Source organism: Microtus ochrogaster, linkage group LG2 (genome assembly GCF_000317375.1).
Source record: "Microtus ochrogaster isolate Prairie Vole_2 linkage group LG2, MicOch1.0, whole genome shotgun sequence".
NCBI lineage: Eukaryota > Metazoa > Chordata > Mammalia > Rodentia > Cricetidae > Microtus > Microtus ochrogaster.
The window spans coordinates 46,646,651-46,665,668 of record NC_022028.1 but is presented as its reverse complement, the minus strand read 5'-3'; the positions used below and the strand labels follow the sequence as shown (position 1 = coordinate 46,665,668).

The 19,018-nt window shown below is 54.0% G+C and overlaps 1 protein-coding gene across 2 annotated transcripts in view; it reads left to right on the top strand.

Moving 5' to 3' along the window:
* Col6a2 (collagen type VI alpha 2 chain) overlaps window positions 1–15,124 on the top strand; it is a 26,034-nt gene extending 10,910 nt beyond the window's left edge. Inside the window, exons 9-28 of one of the 2 annotated variants that reach the window (XM_005360232.2) lie at window positions 331–357; window positions 446–490; window positions 794–847; window positions 1,275–1,337; window positions 1,909–1,971; window positions 2,146–2,235; window positions 2,773–2,835; window positions 3,356–3,418; window positions 3,719–3,781; window positions 4,295–4,357; window positions 4,823–4,873; window positions 5,236–5,271; window positions 5,596–5,658; window positions 6,402–6,464; window positions 6,639–6,674; window positions 7,129–7,174; window positions 7,319–7,471; window positions 7,842–8,294; window positions 8,399–8,437; window positions 14,089–15,124. In XM_005360232.2, coding sequence (XP_005360289.1) covers window positions 331–357; window positions 446–490; window positions 794–847; window positions 1,275–1,337; window positions 1,909–1,971; window positions 2,146–2,235; window positions 2,773–2,835; window positions 3,356–3,418; window positions 3,719–3,781; window positions 4,295–4,357; window positions 4,823–4,873; window positions 5,236–5,271; window positions 5,596–5,658; window positions 6,402–6,464; window positions 6,639–6,674; window positions 7,129–7,174; window positions 7,319–7,471; window positions 7,842–8,294; window positions 8,399–8,437; window positions 14,089–14,687 — 2,133 coding nt within the window. In that variant the 3' untranslated portion in view covers window positions 14,688–15,124. Of the gene's footprint in view, window positions 1–330; window positions 358–445; window positions 491–793; window positions 848–1,274; window positions 1,338–1,908; window positions 1,972–2,145; window positions 2,236–2,772; window positions 2,836–3,355; window positions 3,419–3,718; window positions 3,782–4,294; window positions 4,358–4,822; window positions 4,874–5,235; window positions 5,272–5,595; window positions 5,659–6,401; window positions 6,465–6,638; window positions 6,675–7,128; window positions 7,175–7,318; window positions 7,472–7,841; window positions 8,295–8,398; window positions 8,438–11,498; window positions 13,185–14,088 lie in introns of those variants that run through there. The other variant, XM_026785644.1, reaches the window with a different exon arrangement.
* The last annotated feature ends 3,894 nt before the right edge of the window (window positions 15,125–19,018 follow it).

Below are 19,018 nucleotides of genomic sequence, written 5' to 3'. Positions count from 1 at the left end.
TCCCCCCCTACTGCCTGGAGGCAGACCTAGGTTCCCCCCCCCCTGCCTGGAGACAGACCTAGGTCCCCCCCAACTGCCTGGAGGCAGACCTAGGTTCCCCCCCTACTGCCTGGAGGCAGACCTAGGTTCCCCCCGCTGCCTGGAGACAGACCTAGGTCCCCCCCAACTGCCTGGAGGCAGACCTAGGTTCCCCCCCTACTGCCTGGAGGCAGACCTAGGTTTCTGGCCTCATGTTTGGGCTGGGGGGGGGTAATCTACATTTGCACCCCAAAGACAACAGTGTCTGTGAAGCTTGGAAACTCACTAACACTTCACTTGCCTCCTGCACAGGGTGAATTTGGATCAGACGGTCGGAAGGTAAGCCTGAAGGGATGGGTGTGCCCTGTCATGTTGCTCGGAGGGAACACGGATTGGGGCTAACCAGTCCTTTCTCTGTCTTCTCCAGGGAGCCCCCGGCCTAGCTGGCAAAAATGGAACTGATGGACAGAAGGTAGAGTCCCCAGCCCCACCCTGACTGCTAGCCACTGCCTCTCCCCACATGCTTATAAGTCTATTCGCACAGATACGTACTACACACACACACACACACACACACACACACACACGTGCATGTGGTGAGGACAGTCCACATCCATGCCCCTGGCCTGGTCCTGGGAGTCTATCATAAAGACAGAATGCAGCAAAGTGGGAATCACCTCACCATTCTGTGCTCTGACTAGGGTACAGCTGGCGCCATCACTGATGCGTGTAGACCCCCAGATCTACCCTCTGATATTCTGTCTTCTTCTTTCAGGGAAAACTGGGCCGCATTGGACCTCCAGGTTGCAAGGGAGACCCAGGAAGTCGGGTGGGTAACTTCACCATCCTCCCTGTCTATCACATAAAACGTCATTCAGGGGACATGGCTACCAGGCTGGACTGGAAGCAAGTCTTTGGATTCGCTCTTCTGCCTAACCTCTCCCTGCCTGGTCTTCACCCCAGTCTGGAGCTTTTCTAGTCTTGGGGTCCCAACCCACCCGCCCCAGGAGCCTATGAGCCAACCCTTGGACATACACAATTTCCAGACCAGGTGGAGCTCGAGGTCCTAGGCTGGGAGGTTCTGAAACCTGGATGCCCATCAAGGGCAGTGTTAGGCATGGCTCCTGTGGAGCCAGGACTTCATAGCCTGAGTGAGCAGCATCTCTGGCGGCAGCTCTGTGTCAGCGTTCTTGACCCACGTGGGAAGCATAGTCCACCGTGGCAGCATTCAGAGAAGCCTTTCTCACCTCCCTCAGGGCCCCGATGGATACCCTGGAGAAGCCGGAAGCCCAGGCGAGCAAGGAGACCAAGGTGCCAAGGTAAGGACTTGGCTAATAGCTCTAGAACACACTGTCACCACCCTCAGGAATCCCTGCCTTGGGACTCCCTATGCCAGCTCACACCGGGGTGAGGGGACAGCCCAGGCTGTGAAGCCTAGCAGGGAGGTCCCATCCTCAGATTCACTATTCAAGAGCAGGGTCACCAGTCACCTGTGGCACAGCTTGCCCACCTCCCCTTCCAATCTGGCAGAGACCCTGTGTTGTCCCCCCCCCCACTGCTCTTGGTAGCCTAGACCTTTAGCCACAGAATAGGCAGCTTTCCCTAGGAGACCAGACCATGCCCCTTCTGCCTGCTTCCTCCTTTGACTCCCCTCCCTAGCAATCCTGCCATCACCAGGGCCTCTCACATAGGGCCCCTTGCCCAGAGGGGGGCAGCAGACCTAACACTGGGCTCATGGGCTGGTCTTTTGGGTACCATGGCAAGTTCTTCCCCCATTATGCCTGGCATTCTGCGTGCTCCAAGAATATGAGGGAATTTAGATGATCCTGCCCCACTGACTGCCCAGTACCTGTCTATGTGAAAAGCTGATGTCACCCTCAACCCTTCCAGGGGGACGCTGGCCGCCCAGGACGCAGGGGACCACCAGGAGATCCTGGAGATAAGGGAAGCAAGGTGAGTTGCTGGCCTGCTCACTACCCTTGCCCAGGATGTGATCCACACGGTTCTATGCCCTCACACGTGTGGGGAGGGACGGTACAGAATGACTAAGGGAGACATCATGTCCCGGCCCGGGTGCATTCCTCAGCCATGCTCCCAGCCCTGCTGAATTGTCCCTGCCCCACACAGGGATACCAAGGCAACAACGGAGCTCCTGGAAGTCCCGGAGTGAAAGGAGGCAAGGGAGCACCTGGCCCCCGTGGACCAAAAGGAGAACCTGTGAGTTTACCCTAAGTCTCTCAGCCTGAACCAGGCCCCTGCTCTGGGCTCTTCTGGGGCACCACTTTGGGCAGCAAGGTTGATGAAGGGCCATTGGCAAATGGCACTGAGGATGGGCAGAACCCTCTGTTGCCCTTCAACCCTTTCACTACCATCCCAACAAAGCTTCCCCAGGGCTGAACATGGCATTGGGAACCCCATCCCAGGGCTGATCCTTAGAAGAGACAGTCTGAGGAGGCCTAGTCAGGGAATGATCAGGAAATGACCATACTGGTTATCCAAGCCACATCCCAGCCACTGACCAGGACTTCCAGCCTGACCAGGAGCACCCCCACGCCGAGCCCGGACTCCCCCGACTGGGACAAAGCTGGCACAGAGGCAGCATGAAGACAGAGCCACAACCCCATGCAGATATCATCGGGAGGCAACACCAGACTCAGAGTCCCCAGCGTCCTAGGGAGAGCAGGGCTACAGGTGGCCCACGTGGCCCTCCCGGCCATCTCACTCTTCCCTTGTCCTCACGTCCACTCTCTGCAGGGACGCAGGGGAGATCCTGGAACCAAGGGCGGCCCAGGCAGTGACGGTCCAAAGGGGGAGAAGGTGAGTTGCTCTGTAAGGACCCAAGGGGTCTGCTCTGGACTCTCCCCAGAAAGCTGAGGGGCTTTGGTCCCTGCACTGTCTGAGATGGTAAGAACCAGACAGGCGAGCTCCCACTCCCAGCTGTGTGCCGGGCTTCTGGAAGGGCGCCGCCCATCCTATATGTACCCAATACAACTACTTAGGCTGCATACTGCTCCGTCTTCCAGTATCTCCACGGCAGACATACACATTCCCACAGCTCCAACTGCCACAGTGGAAGGCAGTGAAGGAGTTCTCCCCTGAGCTGGTTAGGGTCCCTTCGCCCCTGGAGTGGCCTCAGCGGGTCTGTGGGGATGAGGGGATGTCAGGAGGAAGGACACTGCCATTCTGACACCGCCCTTCGCACACCAGCGTCTTTGTCCTAGTGGACTGAATAGCTCGTTCCTCTAACCCCGTCACCCCATCCCCCTAATACTGCCTCTGGAGAGGGGAACTCCGAGTTACTCCCTGGCAAAGCCTGACCAGACCTGTCTTCTCACAGGGAGACCCTGGTCCTGAGGGGCCCCGAGGCCTGGCTGGAGAAGTTGGCAGCAAAGGAGCCAAGGTATGTAAGGTAGAGGGTGGCAGATACCAGACAGAAGGGGGACAGGAGGAGCAAAGGCCAGGGTGGGGGAGGCCACACCCAGGACAGGGAGTAACAAAGGCCAGGCTGGAGGAAACTGTGCCCATAGTCTTCCTGCCCCACTTGACCTTCTCGCAGATCCAGCCAAGGCAAGACCGCTGGTGGGCAGTGGGCTCAGGGCAGGTTGACCTCACCCTGAACCACGGGGTTGAGGTCAGGACTCTAGATGCACTATTAGACCTCAGCAACTCACCATCTTCCCCTCATTGCATTTCTTCTCAGGGAGACAGAGGTTTACCTGGACCCAGAGGCCCCCAGGGTGCTATTGGGGAGCCCGGAAAACAGGTTGGTAGCAGGACACTAGAAGCCCTGAGGCCATGACAGCACCCTGCCCCCCAGCTCCCACCCACTCCTAACCTGTTCTCAATCCCTAACTTCTCCACCCACTTCAACCCTCCACCTGTCCCCTATCTTGTTCCACAACTCCCTACTCCCTACCCTTCCCCCAACCCTTTATCAAGTCCCCACTCTGCCCCCAGGCCCCTAGCCCACTCCCAACTCTGCCCCCAGGCCCCTAGCCCACTCCCAACTCTACCCCCAGGCCCCTAGCCCACTCCCAACTCTGCCCCCAGGTCCCTAGCCCACTCCCCACTCTGTCCCAGACCTCCTACCCACTTCCCACCCTACTCCACAGTCCTACAAACCCACAGTTACCCACTCCCCACTCATCTGAACCCCTAACCCCAGGCAAGGTGGTGGCCCTGGTGCCAAGACCATCTTCTCTGAGCTGGTCAAAGCAGGTTAGGTCATCACCATTTCAGGTGACAAGGCCACCTCTGACTGCTCTCCTGCCCTCAGGGATCTCGAGGAGACCCTGGTGATGCTGGGCCCCGTGGAGATTCAGGACAGCCAGGTCCCAAGGTACGTCCCTTCCTCCAGTAGATATGGGATGGGGCCCAAAGCAGTTGCCTGTGGAGGAACCCCAACAGAAAGGTTTCAGGAGAAGCTTGGAGGCCTGGAGGAAGAGAGAGGCCGCCAGTGAGCCTCCTGTTCCCAGCTCCTAGTGAGACTGGAGAGAGCATCAGGAGACCATGCAACCTGTCTTCTGCCCTCCTCAGCAATGACCTGCCTGAGAAGATGGCAGGGTCCTGAGGGATGGACAGCCATTTGGGTACTGCATGATCCTAGTGGCCTCTCTAGCGTGTGCCACAGCCCCTGGCTTATCTGGCATATCAATCACACACACTCCCGTCCAGAGGTGGACAAGCAAGGCGAGGCTCACACTTTGTATTTTCACCCTACTCAAGATACCCCCAGTCTTCATCTGCACTATTTGCAAACCACCTCCTCCTCAGTCATTTCAACTAACTCAACCTTCTCCTTCAGGGAGATCCTGGAAGGCCTGGATTCAGCTACCCAGGACCCCGAGGAACACCCGTGAGTCATGGCGTAGAAGAAGAACCCCCAGGAAAACCCTGTGGACTGGGCCCCAAGGCTTCTGTGGTTCCCTTGATGTGGGGACTAGGAATAGGGAGGGGGTGGGGTCCACCTGTCACGGTGCAAAGGCAGATCCAGCCAGCACCCAGAGACACTAGGGGTTAGATATAACTCAGGATTGGCTCAGCATGTGTGGGTTCTGTGGCCTTTACCTGAGGTGTGTGTGAGCTTCTATACAAATTCTGATATCCAAGAAATCATAAGGGGTGACCCCAGCTCCAGGGGATGGTGGGCTTCTCTGCCTGTACTTAGACTTAGGGTCTGTGACTGAGCCACCTGTCGGACCTTTGCTTGCTTCACAGGGTGAAAAAGGAGAGCCCGGCCCACCAGGCCCTGAGGTACTTGGGGGTCTTGTCCCTGTTAGCCTTTTCCTGGTGGGGTCATGGAAGTCCTGCATGCCATGTCCACTTGGGAACCGTCTTTCGGACATGTCCTTGACCCAAGACAGGTCACATGAGCTCTGGCTGGGCTTTAACTGGTGGTGGTTCCTGTGTTGTGTCCTTTTCCAAACAAAACCCAGGGCTTCCCTGAAAATGCCCAGAACTCTGAGTGTGGTTTGTGCTACCTCTGAGCTCCTGGAAGTCTGTGGAAGGTCCTGTCATGTGGGGTGGGTGGGTGTATGCCACCCACTGCCCACAACTAACATGTGTCCTGTGTCACAGGGAGGCCGAGGAGACTTTGGCCTGAAAGGAGCACCCGGAAGGAAGGGAGACAAAGGCGAGCCAGTGAGTGTTACCATCCTATGCCCAGGGCAACGGGCTAGCGCATGAGGAGGGCCAGAGATTCCTGGGAAAACACCCAGCCTGTCTGGCACCAAGCCCTTGATGGGAACGGTCAGACTCAGAGGCCTCCTCTACTCTTCACCCCATCCTCAGCCAGCACCTCCTCCTGGTTCTTTGGCACAAGCCTGGCCCATATCGTCTTCATTTCCATGTCCCTAGCACCCTTGGGTATCTAGATGGATGTATGGATGCAGGAGGAACAGTGAGGGCAAGATAGCACAAATAAGGACGGGTGGCAGATGATGGTGGATGGATGGATGGATGGATGGATGGATGGATGGATGGATGGATGGATGGGTGGGTGGATGGATGGGTGGATGGGTGGATGGATGGATGGGGTTGGCAGTTCAGTGGAGGGATGGTAGGCTGGTGGACAGGTAATGGATAAATGGGTAGGTAGATTAGGCACACAGAGTGACTAGATGACCCTGGGATGTAGCAGCGTGAGTTATCCCGTTACTATCTTTGAGGTCCTCAGTGGCCTTCTACTCTCTCTTGCCTACCCGGCTCTGATAACAGCAGCTCAGGACGTTCCTGGGGTGATATCAGATTCAGGATAAAATGGGTGATGCAGTCCTTCATGCCACTATACTCCCAGCAAAAGCCATTGACAGGGGAATCAATACTTCTATGGGGCAAAGAGACCTGCCAGGGCAATACTGAGCCTACTTCCCTATTCCCCACAGGCTGATCCTGGTCCCCCTGGTGAACCTGGACCTCGAGGACCAAGAGGAATCCCAGGACCTGAGGTAAGCCACCTCTATCCCTTAGGTCCATAGCTCCTGGGTCAGCCAGGCTGATGTACACAGAGCATCCTGGTTCTGCCCTTAGTGGGCCCATGAGTCGGTACGCACTGAGTGGTGGCACCAGGAGCGACTTGAACCCATCAGTCTCACCTCTCACTGCTGTCCTTTGTCTTCCAGGGAGAACCTGGCCCTCCTGGAGACCCTGGTCTCACGGTAGGTATCACGTAGTGTGGAGTCAGGACTCTTGTTTGTAAGTGTCCTTCTCTCTTCTGAAAAGCAAAATCCAAGAGCGTCAAGTATAGGGGTTTGGCAGGGAAAAGCCAGAGGGGGAGCTCAGAGGGCAAAGTTAGCAGGCATCCAGGCAGAGGTCAAAGCCAACAGATTTGAGGTTGACCAGGGACAAGGTCAGAAGATTAACCAAGGCTGGCAGGAGGTTGAGAGGGCAAAGGCAGCAGTGATCAGGTTGGCAAGGACAAGACCATTGGGTAGGAGTTAGTGGGTGGAGTTGGCATGGGTAAGGTCATAGGGCAAAGCTGGAGATGTAGGTACCTCTACTCCACATATTGGCATAGACACCAGCAGACATGGGGTCAGGGACTCCTATGGAAGCTCTCATGTGATGGCAGGTGCTTCCTGCCTAAATGCACCCACTGGGGCTGTGTTGCAGGAATGTGACGTCATGACCTATGTGAGGGAAACCTGCGGGTGCTGCGGTGAGTTGGCCTAGTGCAAGAGTGCAGGAGGGATGGAGTGTATGGGGCGGGATCCTTTAGGTTATCGCTGGCCCTGTACCCTAAGGGTCTTCCCACTCTCTACCCACTCACCCTGTCATCCCCCCCACACACACATACTTCCAGACTGTGAGAAGCGTTGTGGTGCCCTGGATGTGGTCTTCGTCATTGACAGCTCTGAGAGTATTGGCTACACCAACTTCACCTTGGAAAAGAACTTCGTCATCAATGTGGTCAACAGGCTGGGCGCCATTGCCAAGGACCCCAAGTCTGAGACAGGTCAGTGAAGGCCTTGAAGGACCCTGAGACAGAAACCAGATCCCTGCCTCTAGCCAGGATCATGGCTTTGCCTGTGATTTCATTCAGGGTGGCTAAGCCCAGGTCACCAAGGTGGGAAAACAGGCTGGTAGACACTGTTCCCGTTTTTTTTTTTTTGTTTTGTTTTTGTTTGTTTGTTTGTTTGTTTTTGGTTTTTTTGGGTTTTTTTTTTTTTTGGTTTTTCGAGACAGGGTTTCTCTGTGGTTTTGGAGCCTGTCCTGGAACTAGCTCTTGTAGACCAGGCTGGTCTCGAACTCACAGAGATCCGCCTGCCTCTGCCTCCCGAGTGCTGGGATTAAAGGCCATTGTTCCCGTTTTTGTACCCTTGTAGGCACACGCGTGGGTGTGGTGCAGTACAGCCACGAGGGCACTTTTGAGGCCATCCGACTGGATGACGAACGAGTCAACTCCCTATCCAGTTTCAAGGAGGCTGTCAAAAACCTCGAGTGGATTGCCGGTGGCACCTGGACGCCCTCTGCCCTCAAGTTCGCCTACAATCAGCTCATCAAGGAGAGCCGGCGCCAGAAGACCCGGGTGTTCGCAGTGGTCATCACAGATGGGCGCCACGACCCCCGTGATGATGACCTCAATCTCCGGGCCCTGTGTGACCGAGATGTCACCGTGACAGCCATCGGCATTGGTGACATGTTCCATGAGACGCACGAGAGTGAAAACCTCTACTCCATCGCCTGTGACAAGCCGCAGCAGGTGCGCAACATGACACTGTTCTCTGACCTGGTGGCTGAGAAGTTCATCGATGACATGGAAGATGTCCTTTGCCCAGGTGAGTGGTGACACCCGGTACCTTTTCCCCCTAGTAGGCTAGTAGGTGACCACCGAGGGCCCAGCAGGAACTAATAGAGACCTGTTCTCTTTTCTCTCTTCTAGACCCCCAGATCGTGTGTCCAGAACTTCCCTGCCAAACAGGTAACACGGGTGCCTGAGACCCTAACCCCAGACAAGCAGAGCAGGCCCAGCATCCTTCCTGTTCTAATAGCCAGGGATGCAGCAAGGAACTGTGCAGCCTCAAGGGTGTACCATTGTGGAGGTGCTTCCTTGGGGAGAAACCCTTGAAGTTCACCCTGGCATGGTAGAGTCAGGAGCTCAGGGTGAGGACTGGCTGCTGGGAGCATATAGTGTCATTCTGAACTCCTGTATGGTACCATCTGGGCAGAGACTGCTGGCCTGGCTGTGCTTGACGCTTAGCCATTGGCCAAAAAGACATTTCAAGACAAAGGGAGTCTCATCCAAGAGTCTGAAGTCTCCCTACCACTGGGGACTCTTCTTTTGGTCCATGGGGGCCAGGCCCTGGACAGACTTAGCTGGAACCATCTATTTGCCAGTGCCTGGCAAGCTCTTGCCAAAAGATACAGCCCTAAAACTGATGGGCAGAATGGCTGGTGTAAGATGGGGAGGGGGGGGCAAGCATGCTGCTGCCCACCAGTAGTGGCTTTGCTTCTAACCCTGCAGCTGCCTTTGTGGCCTTCGTGGTAGGAGGCTGGAACCCCAGCTGCTACTCCCAAGGGAGCATGGGGGGGGGCGTCCCTGATGTGCTGAGAGTCCCTGCCAATGTCTCCCCAGACACTGCTGCAGAATAACTGGGCAAGAGCCTCAGGGAGATGCCCCGGGGCCTCGGGAGCCTTGCAGTCTGCTCTGCAAGCCCTGCCCCTCCCAGGAGCACTGAGTAGGGGGTGGGGTGGTTTTGATGGCCTAAGGCCCACACTGTGCAGCTGCGTCTCCTTGCGAAGTCTTGACTTTCTTGGCCCCTCCCAAAGACAAGGTGGCCACTGAGCATTTGCACAGGCCCTGAAACCACTCAACAGAAGGGACCATGTGGACTGGGAATCAGGGTCTCACATTATTCAGCAGAAATCATTACCAAGAAAACACTCACAGGGCATGCCTTGGCCTCAGCCACCCCGGGTAGGATTGTGTGAGGCTCAGAGCACGGGCCTCAAGTTGCCCGTTCTGGTATCTGTCAAAGGCTAGGGCTCTGTCTGCAGGGAGACCCCCAACCCCAGCTCCTGGCACCTTGATTAGCTCCCAAGTGAACTGTACCTTTGGTGTTGGACTGTAGCGCAGTATTGTACAGGATGTAAACCTTTAGTGAGATTTGTGGAAGGGAGGCTGATGTCATAGATGGCTCCGTCCCCGCAAGGCAGAAGCCGGACCTTGGCCCCTGAGTCTTGCTCCTGATCTCAGTGGGAAACGTCCAGAGTGTGACAGTGGCTGTGGGTTTCTGTGGCTGTCTTTAGGGAGTAGAAAGTTCCCCCTTTTGAGCTTCGTCGTCAGGACAGGAGGTGTTGAACCTTGTCACGTGCTTGTTCGTTGGTGACTCCTCATGAGGTTTCTTTAGCTTTGAAAGCGATGGTCGGTCATGTTGATTTTCTATTGTTGGGTGAGCCTTGTTCCTTGAGGCATAGCCCTGGCTCTTGGTCTACCTCGGTTTTGCCTGCTGAATGTGGTCAGTTCATGCCTTATGGAGGAGAGTTTGCTTCTGTGTTCAAAGAGCTGTCTCTCTGCATCTTCCTTTCTGGTGATATCTGTGTCTGGCTTGTATAGAATGACCGTGGGTGACAGGGTGCAGTGGCCCAGGATGGGGGCCAGGATCAGACAGTTTCTACCTGTGGGCACACCAGTTCTGGAGGGTGGCAAGATCAGGAGGAAATGGGGATGGCAGCCTACGCTAAGAGCTTAGGACCCCACATTTCCCAGCTCCCTAACCCCCTCCTACTGACCGTCTAAAGCACATCTACATTCACTGCTATGTGAAATTTCAAGGTGAATTATGGTGTCTGGGGACACAGTGACTGTAGACGGTGTCTTTACGAGTGAGGTCGTGGGTGAGCGTCCTTGTGAGCGTCTCTGATGTGAATACAGTGTTAACAACACACTTCCAACTCTGACATAGCCCTGACCCTCTGAACCAAGTAGTCAGCCCTGCCTCAGGCCAGGCATGGGGTCAGTCCTTAGGGACTGCTGAGAGTGTCTGACAAGCTCAAAACTGCAGGGAGAAAATTGGTAATGACCATGGCATCAAAGACTGCAGTGAGACCTGAGCACTGGTTGTGGAGAAAAGAAACAAGAAACTTTAGAGAAGGAAGTGTCCTCAGGGAGGCCCCGGGCTCCTGGGGCCTAGTCCTGTGTTGGACACATTTGGGTTTCCTCGTGGCTCCTTAGTTACCAGAGAAAAGGGAGTGAGTTTGGCCATGACATCCGTTGAGTCATTCCCTTCCCATCCAGCAGGCGCTGGAAGCCAGAGAGAGGGAGGAGTAAGGGGGGGAGGGCAAAAGAGGCAGGGAGAGGAAGATGCAACAAAGGAGAGAGGAAGGAACAAAGAAAGAAAAAAGAGAAATAGAGGCACAAAGGGAGGGGATAGGACAAAGGGACAGAAGCAGAAAGGGATGGAGAGAAAGAGGCAGATGGAGACACAAAAAGAGAAGAGAAAATAAGAGACGGGGGAAGAAGGGGGAAGAGAGTGGGGGTGGCGAGGAGGAGAGGAGGGAGGAAGAGAGGCTCTTGCTCTCCCATGATGTCTGCACCACTATCCTGGACCCTCAAGGACAGGTCCTGGGATAGCAGATCATGTCTGGGACAAAGTGTCAGCAGTGTGGTTCTGTCTGTGGGCGCTTTCGGGAGCTGACTCGTCTAGGGGTGCCGAGACAGAGCACTGAACTGGAGGAGCTTACAAGATTTGTGCACATCTCTCAGTTGGGTTTGGGCGCTAATGCTCCATGCTGAGTTTCCCTCGAGCTCTATGGACACACCAAACTGCTACAAGGCTAAGTCTCCTGGGCTGTGTTGCTTGCTCTCAGCTTCTTTACCCCAGCAGGCCTCCCGCCTAGGTCAGATACCACACCTGCTCAATCTCTCCCTGGCTCAGTCTCTTTGGTCCTAACTACTGTCTGTGGTCAGAGGCCTAAGGAGGGCTGGAGGCCAGCCATATCCACTGGAGCCCCTAAAGTCTTCTCTGGACACTCCCTTTCAGATGAACCATGGCCTGGCAGCAAGCCCCCGGTCACCTTCCTCCGCACGGAAGAGGGTCCGGACCCTACCTTCCCCAAGACCATCCCCCTGATCCAGCAATTGCTAAACGCCACGGAGTTCACTCAGAACCCATCTGCCTACTCCCAACTGGTGGCTGTGATGGTCTACACCGCCGAGAGGGCCAAGTTCTCCACAGGGGTCGAGCGGCAGGACTGGATGCAACTGTTTATTGACACCTTTAAGCTGGTGCACAGGGATATCACAGGAGACCCAGAGAGTGCCCTGGCACTCTGCTAAAGCCCTGAGGTTCACCATGAGCAGACAGCCCGAGCTAACCCCTCAATTCTTACAGCTTCCCAGGGCTGCCACCATAAGCTTAGGCCTTAGGCAACGGGGACCTGCCCTCCTAGTCCTGAGGCCAAAGTCTAAGTCTTTACCGTTATTCTCTCTGGAGGGTCCCTCCTACTCCCTCCAACCGCTGGCAGAGCTGCCATCCTTAGCTTGTGGGCACACTACTCCACTGTCACTTCCATCTTCCCATAGCCTCTCTTTGTGTCTGTGTCCCCTCCTCTTTTGTTCCCCTCATTCCTCTTTTTTTTTTTTAACAAGGACATCAGTGATGGAACCCCAGAAGTTCACATCTGGCAAAGAACTGTAAAGGGCATTAATATTGAGGTTCTTGAGATGCAAACTTCTGGGAATCTTTCAGCTGAGCACACCGCCTCAGTCAACCTGAGCTATCCTGTGTTTGAAAGCACAGATTGGGATGGGGTACCATCTGAGTGCTTGGGAAGGTCCCCTCCTTTCCTGCTTTTGATTTGGTGTTCATGTTTGGTGTCAGGTATGTGTTTATGGCCTGCAAAACCATAGGGATGTAACAAGGGCCTTAAAATACCTCCGCCTCTGTCGTGCCGAATAAATCAAAGTACCAGAGGTACTAGAGCAGGTCTGCCAGTGTGCCCCCAACGCCTGCATGCCCAGCCAGGTCTCTGGATGTATGAAGGCATCATGAGAGTATCCAAAAGGCAGGGCTTTTGATACCTTCAGTCGTGTGACCAAGAACCATAAAGGCATCCTCTCCCCAGTGTGAGGACTGGGCTCAAGGGACCTTGTCAGGCTGGACTAATGTCCTGTTCCTGTCTGTGCCCCTCTAGCCCAGGGTGAGACCTATCCTCCTGGGAGGGTGGCATCCCTCTCTGTTGTGAGGTCACAGAAAGGGCCCCCACAGACATGGAACACAGAAATCCCTGAGTCCCCAAACTCCCAATCACAAATGGGTCTTCACCAGCCTTTTCTGATTTCCCCAAGGCCCTATAGATGTTGATGTTAAGAAAAAAAGTCCCCAAGCCAACCACCCCTACAGTATGTCTGCCTCTGAGTTTGCGGTAGTAGCTGTGAGGGTGCCTGTCAGTTATGAGGAGCTAAGAAGTCCAGTCATCTCCCAGCAACAACTTTCTAGACACTCTGAGCAGATCTGAGCAGATTCCAGAGATGGTAACGGGACAATAAATAAGTTATGTAACTAGCAAGCTCTGTAAAAAGATGGACCCTATCTGCAGGCACTCCCTGGCTCAGGGCTCAGTCTCAGGGGGAGTGAGCCGTGTTAAACATGTTATAAAAAGATGAAACCAGTAACTTAATGCATTGCTGTGGTCAAATGGCAAGCTGGGCTAGTATACACAGGGATGGACCCTCACCTACCACTGGGGTTGGGTGGGGTGGGGGGTAAGCACTCTGGCAGCTGGGGCCTGCCTCAATATCTGTGGTCATACATGATTGGAGTCAGGCTATTCTCAATGAGATTCCCTGGAGTCCCAAATGGCTGGGTCATGGCAGCATGTACAGGTGAGCCGAGCTCATCTTCCTCTAGGGAGAGCCTAGATGGATGCCCGGTGAATAGGGAGCCAGGCCCTAGCCCGTGGTCTCTGACACACGCGTGGCCATGTAAGTGTGGCCTCAGCTTCCATAGTACTGCGTGTCAGGGCTGGTGACCATCCCCTAGAGGAAAGCATCTCTTGGTGTCAGTGAGGCCACAAAGGGCCTACCTGTACTCCTTCAGCCATACCCTAGCAGCATACCAAAGCTACAGTGAGTACCAGGACACACGGGCTCTTTCTCTTTCTGGGCAATGTGTGACTCAGACAGACAGCTCAGAACTAAGTGGCCCCTGGGAGAGGGAGTCAGGTTCAGAGGCCCTATCATGCCTCCTGACAAAGATGGCCTTTATGTGAGTAACTTTATCTTTGGTTGAGGGTGGTCTTTGGGCTGTTGAGGGTCCTAGAAGTAGCTGGTTTAGGATGAGACATGCTTGGTGACAAAATATGGATCTTCTGGCCTCTAGCCAGACCTCTAGTCCTCTAGTTTGGGACCACCTAAGAGACAGTCTCAGGGAAAGGCAAGCAGACTCCCAAAGGAGCCTGAGCCAATTACATCACCTGAGACGGCTCTGCTGAGGTCCACTGTGGCTGTGGGTGAAGCCCCAAAGTCCCATGATCTGGGATCCAGTGGGCAGAGTGTAGGCAGAGATGGGATGAGTCTGGAGCTGGCCACCCCTTGCCCGCCTGGGCCCACCTTAGACGTCTTCCCTGCAGAGCTATATGTGGCCCAGTGCACACAGCGGCCTGTGGACATTGTCTTCCTGCTGGATGGCTCGGAGCGGTTGGGCGAGCAGAATTTCCACAAGGCCCGGCGCTTCGTGGAGGAGGTATCGCGGCGCCTGACTCTGGCACGGAGGGACGATGACCCACTCAACGCCCGCATGGCCCTGTTGCAGTACGGCAGCCAGAATCAGCAGCAGGTGGCCTTCCCACTGACCTACAACCTGACCACCATCCATGAGGCACTGGAGAGAACTGACTACCTCAATTCCTTTTCTCACGTGGGTGCCGGCATCGTGCATGCCATCAACAATGTGGTGCGGGGTGCACGGGGCGGGGCGCGGCGTCACGCAGAGCTCTCCTTTGTCTTCCTCACGGATGGTGTCACGGGAAATGACAGCCTGGAGGAGTCGGTGCACTCCATGCGCAAGCAGAATGTGGTGCCCACCGTGATCGCTGTGGGCAGCGACGTGGACATGGATGTGCTTACCAAGATCAGCCTGGGTGACAGGGCGGCCATCTTCCGGGAGAAAGACTTTGACAGTCTGGCCCAGCCCAGCTTCTTTGACAGGTTCATCCGCTGGATCTGTTAGCGCCTGCCCACCGTGCCCACCCATCCCTCCTCCATCTCCTCTTTGTGGTGCTAACAGGACCCCAGCTCGGCCAGTCCATGCTGGACTGTACACTGGGTCTTCCTGGAGAGTGAAAGCCCTTCTCCCAAGGTCAGGACAGGAGGACGCTGGACCCAAGTCCCCTTGCCCTCTTCAGCTCCTTCGGTGTTCCCTCCCACTTCTCCATCCTACTATACCTTGCTCTCGAACATTGGAGGACCCCAGAGTTCCGCCCCCCGCTGCCTTTGCCCCTCCACTCCCCCCCTCCTTTTCATGCATCCCACATTCCCTTCCGAGGATGTCTGCTGGCCTGCACCAGTCTTGCCCAGGGCCCTGCCCTTCTCTGCCCATTATTTCCTATATCAGATCAGACCTGAGAGCCCTTGTCACACACCCATTGGCCCAATAAAGGTTTTAAACCTCCCTGCTGCTGCCAGATCCCCAGTGTCTGTGCCCAACCGGGCCTTACCCCAGGCATGTACCACACTGGGCCTTCTCCTAACGCTAAGGGGACACTTAGGCTATCTACATGCCCAACAGAATCCACCATTCCCTGGCTCCCAGCTCCGGTTGCCCTACCCTCATGGGGCAAGGACTCCCCAAAGGTGCTGACTGTCTACAATGTCCCTAGTGAGGATTCAGCAAAGCCTCAACATGGACTCCACCCTGGCCAGTGAGCACTCAGCTAGATTTGCCACCCTGTGATTGTAAGCTGTCTCTTAGTCCCCACTCAGGGCAAGATGCTAAGCGACTACCCCGTAGCTTGAATGAGATACTCACGGAAGGACATATAATTAGTGAATTGTGGATGGACAAGATAAATGACCACCAAAAGTCAGCCTTACTTCAGGTGGCTGATTTCCCCTTGCTCATACCCTGAGGCCTTCCACACTTACAGCCATGGAGGCTCCACAGAGAACTGTGGGTTCTCCAGGACAGGTGGGTCCTGGGCTGTGTCCCACCTACATGACTGAGCATGGCACCTGAGTGGCCTAGAGTTTACTGTCTTGGGTCATGGTACTCTTCAGAGAGAGAGGGGCTGACCTGGTGTTTGTGAGGCCCTGGGTTCAAACCCAGCACAGGAAGGAAAGACAAAAGAACTAGAAAAGGGAAGCTCATGGGGTCACGGACATGGAAGCCAGCAGTCCAGGTGTGACGTTGGCAGGGCTGGGGGCCCTGCCTGCACCATGGAGGATCTGTCCTAGCTCTGAGGCCTGAGAGGTGGCACTCCGCTTGTCTTCAGAAGCCATCAGCACCACAGCAGGCCTCGTGAGATGTTCTCCCTGTGTCCATCTGCCCAGAGTCCCCGTTTTTCCATTGCTTTTCAGAACTGGATACATTTTCCCTGCGCCTCCTGGTTTACAACAGGAGCTGATAGGAAAGACAGTTCTACTTCACAGTATATGTCGGGAACTACTTCCAGCTCCGGGGACTTAGAAGGATTTTTTCCCGAAAGGTAGACCAAGTAAAACTGGTGTTGACTCCTTGAGTTTTCCACTGGCTCTTCCCTCCTAATAGCAACAAGTTCTAATTAGTTATGCAGCTCTCAAGGCCGATTTTACCTCTGCTTTTGGTACTGTAGATCTAAAGCCCTGCTATTTCAATCAACAGCCACGAATTCCACTTCAAAAGTGGGCTGCATTGGTGGAATCTTGGCATCTCCCTCTCTCCAACCTCTCCCATTCTGGCTCACTCTGCAGCCTTTTTCCTGCTCACAGCCATACTGACATCTAGTGTCCTCTGATAAGTTTGCCTGCTCCTGCCTAAGGAAAAGGACTTGGCGTCTTTGAACTTATTTGTTTATCGATATGAAAAGCAGCCATATCCTGCTGCATTCCTGGATGTGCAGTGAACATCTCTCTCTGGGAGGGCAGTCAGGGTTATCTCCCTTTTTTGCATTTTTGTGCGTTTGGTGGACCCTTCCCATTTCTTTCGGTTTATCTTCACTAAGTACCTTATTTTTCATTTGCTGAACACTTAGGCTTTGTATATACTTAAACCGCTTGCTTTAAGAAATGTTTATAATCACATGACTCTCACTAGTGTGCTTGGCTACATCTTAGTGTTTCCTAATAACTTAGGCTTTGTAAGAAATGGATCTCAGTTGTGGTACTGCCAAAACTTGGCAATGTCCTCCTCAGGCAGCTGCTTCACAGTCTTCAGCTGCTGAGGAACTGCCACTGTCTCCCAGCTGTCTGCTTTACTCCAGATTGCCCTTTAAAAAAAAAAAAAAAAAGGCTGCTAATCTTAGCAGACCAGGGCCCTCCATATTCCAGAAAAACTTCTTCTCTTTGCAATGGGTGACATTTACAAAGACCTTTTCTCCATGTTGGGCCATACTCTGAAGTACAGGCCTTTGGAAGTCAACACATGCATTTAGACATAAGCATCCCTGCTGTAACTCACACTCTCTAACGTCATGTCATTGACACTCCACCGGTGCCATCTGGCCACATGGCCTGCAGCAGAAACGCCCTAACCCTAACTCTGTCTCCCTACAAAGAATCACACAAAGTCCTAGCAATAAGCCCTACAAATAAGTCCCCACAATCAGAGTGTTCACCCAAGACCCTTATACATTTCATTAGCAATCCCACAAGCTGGGAATGTGGGATGACATGGAGGACCCCTCCACCCTCCAGAGTATAGACCACAGGACTATAACCAGGGCCTCTCAGAGGAAAGGAACACCCTTCACTGTGACACCAATTCCTACAGCTTCGGACCCAGGATGGTATGAAAGCCAATCTCACAGAAGGGACTTTCACACACTAATGATATTGGAAAGGGTTCTGTTTTAGTTAGGGTTTCCGTTGCTTTGGAGAGACACCATGACCACAACAACTCTTATAAAGAAAAACATTTAACTGGGGTGGCAACTCACAGTTTCAGAAGTTTACTCCATTTATCATGGTAGGACATGGCGGCATGCAAGCAGACATGGTGCTGGAGCTGAGAGTCCTCCATCTTAATCAGCAGGCAACAGGAAGTGAACTAAGACACTGGGATGACTTGAGCATATATGAGACCCCAAAGCCCACCTCCACAGTGACACACTTTCTCCAATAAGGCCATACCCACTCCAACAAAGCCACACCTCCTACAGTACCAGTCCCTTTGGGAGCCATTTTCTTTCAAACCACCACAGGTTCCATTCACTAGTGTCCCTTCAACAGTCACCCCAAACCAATAAATGCTACAAAGCCCCCTCACCAACACCCCTACCCAATGTGCCCATACCACAGTCCCTTCGCAAATAACCCTTTACCAACATAGCGTCACACTCTTCTTATTTTTTATTATTATTTGGGGGGGGGGGTGGTTCAAGACAGAATCCTATTTCATACTATACAAGGCTATACCATACTAGGCTTCTCTCCACCATGGTGGGAACAGCCCATTTCCCACCCTGCTTTGGGTCCGTCACAGCCATTGTTCTAGTTAGTTTTCTTCCTATGCTGAATAACCAACAAAAAGCAATTTGGGAAGGGAAGAGTATGTTTGACTTATATTTTGATGTCACAATCCATCATTGAGGGAGGTTGTAGCAGGAGCTCAAGCAGAAACCATAGAGGGCTCACTCCCCCTGGCTCATACCCAGCCAGCATTCTTATACAACCCAGGACCACCTGCATAGAGGTGGCACTGCCCACAGTGGTCATGGCCTTCTCACACATCAACCAACAATCAAGCAATTCCCCACAGACACGGCCACAGGGCAGTCAGATCTCGGCGTTCCTCAGTTAAGATTCCCTGACTCGGGTAACTCTTGGTTGTCGACAAACTAAGCAGGATGCCTCTTCATGAAAATGATAACACACCCAACTCCTCCGCCTATGCACCCCCAGAACACACGTGCTGGAAGGCAGAGTGTCAACCCAACCCTCTCTGCTGTCCTGCAGCCTCTCTGGGTTACAGTGCTGGGGATATGGCTAGGGTTAGGGCCCTAAGTCTAGGAGACCTAGCAGAATCTCTTCTTTGCCTGAGAAAGGGCTAAAGGAAGCTGTACCCTGGAGAAGTAAGTCTTCTGGGCCACTGTTGTGTGTCTCCTCGGTATGAAGTGCAAAGCCTGGGCCTTGGAACTGGATGGGATCAAGTTCTCTGTCCTCAATGTACTTGGATATCAGGGAAAGAATAGAGAATCATCACCTGATTGCCCCTCCCCAAGACAGCCCCAACCCTGGGTAGGACACGCATTTGAGACTAGCAGCTCAGACAGCCATGAAAGATCCCATGGGATAGAGCAATATACCAATATACCTCCAAATGCTCTTTGGGGGCAGCAAGGGGCAAAACCCCAGAGTCATCCTTGT